The 7,637-nt window shown below is 34.1% G+C and overlaps 1 protein-coding gene across 1 annotated transcript in view; it reads right to left on the bottom strand.

Moving 5' to 3' along the window:
• The window catches only part of LOC112504326 (probable LRR receptor-like serine/threonine-protein kinase At5g63710), a 16,635-nt gene extending 9,611 nt beyond the window's left edge, over window positions 1–7,024 (bottom strand). The window contains exons 1-8 of the mRNA XM_025108257.1: window positions 6,994–7,024; window positions 5,676–5,834; window positions 5,118–5,256; window positions 4,675–4,746; window positions 3,938–4,081; window positions 3,704–3,769; window positions 3,500–3,570; window positions 3,266–3,409 (exon numbers count right to left, since the gene is read on the bottom strand). Coding sequence (XP_024964025.1) covers window positions 3,266–3,409; window positions 3,500–3,570; window positions 3,704–3,769; window positions 3,938–4,081; window positions 4,675–4,746; window positions 5,118–5,256; window positions 5,676–5,834; window positions 6,994–7,006 — 808 coding nt within the window. The 5' untranslated portion in view covers window positions 7,007–7,024. The remainder of the gene's footprint in view (window positions 1–3,265; window positions 3,410–3,499; window positions 3,571–3,703; window positions 3,770–3,937; window positions 4,082–4,674; window positions 4,747–5,117; window positions 5,257–5,675; window positions 5,835–6,993) is intronic.
• Window positions 7,025–7,637: the final 613 nt, after the last annotated feature.

The raw sequence follows: 7,637 nt of genomic DNA, 5'->3' as shown, positions 1-7,637 counted from the left end.
TTCAATTTCTTCTTGGCAAGATTGGCATTGCAAATTTGCATGCTCCATCTTGAGGGGGAATATAGGATTTCGTATATTATTTTGTTTCCTATTATATTTCCTTTTATTTTGCTGCTTTCAATCCTCTCCTTTTTTTAGAGGATTCTTTTAAGGAATGTCCGTTATTACTTTCCATTCCTTTTTCTATTTATTCCTTGTAATCCTTGATGCAGTATAATGAAAAACCAATTATGTTCATCCCTCTTGAATTCTTCACTCTGAGGGCGAAGAACTTGACTTGTTTGATCACTCCTTAGATGATTAAATTCTCATGTTAATTTTAGTCTTAGTAAACTTTGTCTAGATGTTTTAAATCTTTATTATTTCCATTTTGAAATCTTAGTAAACCATTGTTCGACATCTGTTATTGTGTGGAATCTTTATTGTATACTTTAATTATTGTTGTATATTTTTTAATGTTGTTTTGTAGAAAAATCGACAATGTCACGTACTCGTATTACCGGTCGAGGTAGTGGCAGTACACCTAGGCGCGGTACGGTTAGAGTCTCTAGTAGTGCTTCGGCACACCCAGAGGAGATAGAGTCTGGTTGTGGTAGCGCTGTTCTGGAGCCTCTTCCGCAACAGCAGACGATTATTGGCATATGCGGCAAAGAGTAAATACATTTATATCTTTTAATTGATAAAAATAATTGTGTATTGATACTAATTCAATTCATTATTTATATAGTTTTAATGACACTAGAGTGATCCGAAGGATCACCAAGATCAACCGACAGCTACTTGATGGTCCATGGATCACTTGAGAAAAAAAATTCCAATGGACGTTAGATGCCAAATGTGAGAGCGGTTCCAAGTTCGTGGTATATTTTCAACTTGTTATATTTTTGCTATTTTTTAAACCTAAGAATTGACTAAACTTTTATGTGCAAGGCTACTACACTTGGGATTCGGCTTTGGATGCCCAGATCCTAGAGACGTGGGAAAGAAAGTCGGCCAAGCCATATAATGACAACTTTAGTGCCGCGAGGAAAAAAGCTGGGGAAAAAGCAAAGGGGAATGCATATCCTCAATACGATGAAATTGACCCACATCGGGATATGAGTGTGTTGATGAACTTTCCTCCCAACTGGATATCTTCATATGTGTGGAGCCAGATTGTCAATTGTTGGAACAATGACAATTGGAAGGCCGTTTCCGATGTGGCGTGCGCGAACCATGATAGCCAAGTTGCGCTACACACCGGTGGATCGATCCTATTTTCAGAGCATGGTGCTCGTCTTGTAGGACCTTAAACCCATTACTTTAGTAGCTTGATTTTTAATATATTATAATTAACATGTTCGTATTATTTGACCTTTGTAGACATAAGCAAAAGACGGCATGCCACCGACCGTTGTGGAATTGTTCGATTATATGCATAAGAAGAGGTCGAGTGGAGATGCCACATCTACAGATTTTGAGGGGTTCGTGACCTCTAAGTGTAGCCAAGTCATGGTAAGTATGTCTATCTATTTTAATGTATATAATTGGATACGTAACTATCTATCTAGGTTGGGCAAACATTCAAGTCGTTTAAATTAAAATCTAGTTTGGATTGCCATTTGTTGGACAAACATTAGGACTGTTTAAGTTAGAAATTTCGTACGTATCAATATTTAGTTTGGTTTGCCATTTGTTGGGCAAACGTTAAGATTGTTTTGGCTATAATTTTTGTATGTAACACTATTGTTTTGTTTGGAGACGTCCCATTTACAGCCGTCATGCTGTCAAAATTGACTTGTAATCTTTTCAAAACCAAATATAGAATGACTATTTAACGAGTCTCACCCAAAGATACGGCGATGATCCCTCAATCTATCCCTTAATAAATAACGAGTGTGTGGGAGTAGGTAGTTGGGGAAAGCAAGAAAGATCGTCTATTTGAGTTTGGGTACAATCAGGATCCCAATTGGGTCTTGACTGGGAACTACACACAATGTGGTCAATTGTCTTCAGAGAGTCGGGTATGTGCCTCTTTTTCTTTGATGATGTTTATCGATTTAGTTTATAATTCATATTAAATATTATAACGTTTTATTTATTTTATAGGAAATTGAAGCCTTAAGAACTGAACTTAGAGATTTACAGGAAGAAAATAAACACCGATGGATGGTGGAGGAGGAGCGACAACGGTAGAAGGAGGAGCGACAGGATAAACAACTTCAAGATATGACTGCTTTGGTTAGACAGTTCAGTCAATCTCAACATTTCCCCCGCCACCAAATTGAATATCGTTTGTTTGTTTGGAACAATTTATTTTTTGTTTGTTACAATTGTGTGCTACTTTAAATTGGTTGGGATAATTGTTGTTTAGTTTAATATATGATATTTAGTTGCATTTCGTCTTTTTAGTTTTTTTAATATTCTACAGATTTACAAGTTTTAAATACATATTTTAAATATTTATTGTAAAAATGTTCTAAACATAATAGTTTTATATATTTCTGGCGGATTACCAGCGGATATATCCGCGGGAAATAAGTAGAATATTTCATGAATAAAAATAATTAATTAAAAATTAAAATACATTGCTTGTGGATTTCCGATGGATATATCCGCCGGTAATATTTAAAGAAATATATATAATTTTTTTAAAAACAATTTTTTTAAATTAGTTTTTTCCTACGAATAAAGTTACCGGCGAATTTCTGACAGATATATATCCGCCAGTAACTTAACCCAATTTTTTTTAAAAAAAACTTAAATATTTTATTAATTTAATCAAGATTTTTTAAATAAACCGGTGGGAATTTTCTGGGGGCCGGAATCCACCGGAAGGAAAATCCGCCGGAAATTAATCACCGGCGCCAACATTTCCGGCGGCTATATCCACCGGAAATGTTGTCCTGTTTGGTAGTGATGTCCCAAAATAATTTATTTTTTACAAACGATATAACAAAGTTTTTTTTTGCTGAAAACCTGCTAATTTTGTAATATATTATAATGTGCATACCCGTTTAAGAAAAGATTACAACGAAAGGGACAGTAAACTTGACATCCATGTCATTAAATATTACAAGATCAACATATTGTTGGCTAAAAATATGTAGTAAATATGAAACATTCTTTGTTGTATTGATTGGAAAAAAAAATCTTTGTTACATTAAAATAGTTGATCTTTTGACATAAAAGGAATAGTTGTATGCAATTTTGAATTCGGAAATTTTTAAGTTCGAACATCAATTTATCAAGCGAGGATCCAAAGAAAATGACAAGAGCAACTTACCTTCTACGTCAACATACAAATCACGGTTAAGCTTCCGCTTAAGGTTGAATCGGTGTAAAAAGATGGCACCAAACAACAAAAGCACGAGGGCCCCACAGGTCGCGCCGATAGTAACCAACTTTAGTTTCGACTTATTAGGAGAACCTATGAACAAGTCAAAAACCCGATTTGAATGGAAGATAAAAATGAGCTTCCAAAACCATGATCAGTGTAAGTTTAAGGAAGAAAACGGACTTGAAATAGAGGGACTCGAAACACAATGTTGTTGCAGCGTGGTGCCACAATCGAGAGATGTTCCCGTAAAGCTGAATAAAACAATTTGATTATTCTTCTAAAGTCTAAACTATATGTAATAATATTAATATGCAGAAAAGTAATTTTGGCTTAAATGTAGATAGATGTATGATTTCTTAACGTAAAACAAACAGGATTGCATACTTGAATACCCGAGCCAAGAATAATTTTTCAGGAATTTTTCCTCTTAGGTTGTTGGAAGATAGATCCCTGCAAAATGCAAATAGAATACAATATGGTCTAATGTTAGATTCAAATAAATTGTTTGACTTTCAAAAGTCAAATCATGACTATTAAGTACGTAATGGAGACATTCATAAAGCTATATAAGCTTAATTAGATGTGAATAACAACATTTTGGAAGAAATTAAATCTTACAGATATTTGAGGTTGGAGAGTTGATCCCAAGAGGTGGGAATAGAGCCACTAAACTTATTTCGTGAAAGATTCAGATTTTGCAAATTCACCAAGCTACTAACGTAATCGGGTAATTCACCCGATAAATTATTATCATGCAAATCCCTGCATAAAACGTGAAATTATGAATATCACTATAAATCGGTCACATTGTATATAAGTCTGAATCATACAGAGATAACCTCAACTAGGCAAATAAAGATTTAAGTAGTCCAGACACTGTTACAAAATATATATATATATATATATATTAACCGTTACAACTAAATATTTTGTCAGAATGGTTATACTCCGTGACTACAAATAAACGAACCCTTTGCTCATCTTTAAGAAATTTAGAAAAATTTATTAGTTTGGATATTTGGAACATCTCCAACAGCTTTTCTAAAATGAGGATTTTGAAGTCAAATTTTGACTTTAAACCTGGGGGGTTTATACTCAAAATTTAGCATACAATTTTCTAATTCTTTTATCTCCAAGCTGTTTCTATCCAATAAGTTTGGAGATAACAAAAATGTAATCATCAATTTTTGTAGACGTTAGAAACATTTCTAAAGTTGAACGGTAGCTCATTTGACACCTTAAAAGTCAAATTTGGACTTTTGTTCTATGGGTGTAGTATTATTTAGAAATTCATTTTTGTAGCCAAACGCTAAAGTGCTACACATATATGATTTTTAATCAGGTACCAAACTTACAAGTTGGTCAAAAACTTCAGTTTGGTTATCGAACGTGAGAGCGTCCCTGAAAATCCGATCGAACCCAAGCTCCTGCAATCAAAACCCCTATGGTTAGCTTTATGACTAAACTACCTAACCATATTTAAAAGATGGCCAGACCAGACCAGACCAGACCAAACCAAACCAAACCAACCCAACCCAGTAACTTACATATTGGGTAGGGTCTACGGTCAGTGAGAAGAGTTTCTATGTGCACCCTTTTATACCACCAATTACGTGAAACCACATCATAACTTTATTAAGGAGAGAGAATAAAAAGATGAATTAAATAAAATTTTATCAACTAAATATATTGACCTTGTCTTTATAGGATTATCGGGGGTAATTTTCATAATCAAATCCAATGACATTTTGTTCATAAAGGAATAACCTTTTTTCAAGAAAAATAACGATAAACTTACAAGGATATGACATTTCCGGATTTATGATCACAGATAACATGTGACCAACTATAGCAAGGGCTAACCAAGAAGTCATTCCAATCTGTGATTATCCCATCGGTGTCATTTAGAGCTTTTAGAAGTTCGATTAAAGCTTCGCCTGGAAAAAAAACATCACATTGTTTAAAATAACATATGTTTTTCTGTTGTAAATGTTGCTGATATCGAACATGGAAAACGCAAGTAACATGCTCATGATAACAAAAAGGCTTTTTGGTTGAATGAGTAAACCATGGAAACCGCTTAATAGGTCCCAAGGTTGAAACATACGACCAAAGGATCCCAGGTTATACCCGGACGGTTTTTTTACAACCACGGGTGTTTGGGCCAGCTTACATGCACCTCGACTAATGCCATGGACCCTGAAGTTAAGTTAACAGATAGACAAATCCTACGGTGGCCCTTAAGGGAACTTGATCTAGTGATTTCAGGGAGCAATTCCAAACCGGTTTTCTTGCCAATAGACGTCAAAAGATGGAGTTTCTAAACATATGGATTTTAAAGAGGCTAAAAATGTACCTTCAACATCAGGCTTGTTGTCAGAATAACAGTGGCTCGACAACAAAAGCAGAATAATACAGTGAACCAGCAGCTTGATGTGGAGATGCCAATGGTAACATGGTCCATATGACTGAGTTGATTTACCATCCAAGTGACCCTTGTTTTTCCTTGGTGAACCTGTAAATAATCGCGATCAAAATAAAACAACTGAACGGAGATCCAAGGTAACCAAAACTAGGATTAGAAATGTACATTTCAGAGAGACAAATAAATCTTAAGTGGTCAAATAGTTGCTAAATTTAACGCATTTAGGAGCCATTTCTGACATGTTTTAAGTTATGCAGGAGTTGACATAAGTATAAAGAAGATCATCATGCTCCAAAATAGTAAAGAACATTTGACTTCTTGTCTTCAAATAAAGGGTCAACGAGAAGGTCAAAGGTTCAAGTCACCAAAATAAACGAACGGAATGGTGGTACACAAAGACTTCATTCCCCAACCCAAGCAAATCTATGAATGTTAGGGTAGAGATGTTGCATGTATACATACCAAAGGTGGGATACAGTGGTTTGGTTTATATAATGTTGGAGTAGAAAGAATGACCTTCCATTTTGGGTAAAATTATGTACCCAAGAACATGATATTGTGTAAGGATGTTGATTTTGATAAAAAGCCGCAAGGACAAAATCATCATTGACAAACTAAGATTATCATCAATCAAATGAGGATTTGGTAACATCATGAATCAATCAAGATTCATTTTAGTTTTCCAAAATTCAACTCAAATGCTTAAAACACCAATTAGTTAAACCCACCAAAAAGAAAGAAGTCGACTTTAACAAGTAAAAGTGCATACAACCAAGAACCCTCTTTGACATCTCATATATGTGTCAAAGGAAACAACCCATTAAGGCTTTGTGAGTCTTTGTATGTGTGTGGTCAGGAAGAGGTAATTTGCTGGTCACAAAACCCTTGATAAATCAAGAAAGGCTTCACCAACCAGACTAGGCTTGCTGAGAAGATTATTCCTCCCTAATCTTGGAAGTACACCTTTTCTTATTAAAAGAATGGTAATAAAGAAAGAAAAGCCATTTGGGAGTGTTTAAGAATGGAGGACAGATTATTAAATGGAACACAAGAAGATAGTCAAGGGTCAATCATTGTTCATCAGCAACGAGTTTTCCAAATTAAAAAGAAAAAGAAAAGGAATTGTGCTCTTAGTAAGACCAAACATGAAAACCCCACTAAATAATAAGAAACAATGATTCAATAGCTTTGTCTATAAAAAGACAGAGATGTTCAAAGAAAGAAAGAAAGCAAGCAAGAAAAAGCTTACATGGTGTAGCCATGGATGTTGGAGAAGAGGGTGAATCAAGGAACACAGAGAATTAACTAAAGTTATAACAACAATCATGATTTGAGGGTTTATCTGAAGGTTTGTGATTGATGATGTTTGCAAGTGTTGAGGACCCACAAAGCATTAAGCAAAGAATTGGAATTGGAATTGGAATTGGAACTAAAATGTGATTTGATGGAGGCAGCAAGTTGAATGTTGAATAGAGTGAGTGAGTGAGAATCACACTTGGCATAAAAACAAAAGCCATCTTTATGATATATATATATATATATATATATATATATATGAGATAATTGTTGTAAGAGTATAATTCAGATGCTTTCACCATTATTTGAATTTCATTTATATGCTTTTAAAATATTATCAATTTTTCATTCCTTTCTTTTATCAAAACACAACTTTTTACACGTGCACCATTTTCTTTTGTTTTGATTTTTTCTCAAAAGAAATCTTTTTGCATGTGCAACATTTTCTTATGTTTTCAAATTTTTTTATCAAAAGAAAACTTGTTGTAAGAAATATATGAGATTATTTATTTGAAAATAAAAATTGAAACAATGTGGCTTTACTTACAACTTATAGATTGCCCTTTTGTCATTTATAAAGCTTTATGATTTCTTCCT

The sequence above is a fragment of the Cynara cardunculus genome, unplaced genomic scaffold (genome assembly GCF_001531365.2).
Source record: "Cynara cardunculus var. scolymus isolate 2C unplaced genomic scaffold, CcrdV1 Un_Scaffold_5228, whole genome shotgun sequence".
NCBI lineage: Eukaryota > Viridiplantae > Streptophyta > Magnoliopsida > Asterales > Asteraceae > Cynara > Cynara cardunculus.
Note: the sequence above shows the minus strand (reverse complement) of the source record. Positions and strands in the feature narration are given on the sequence as shown.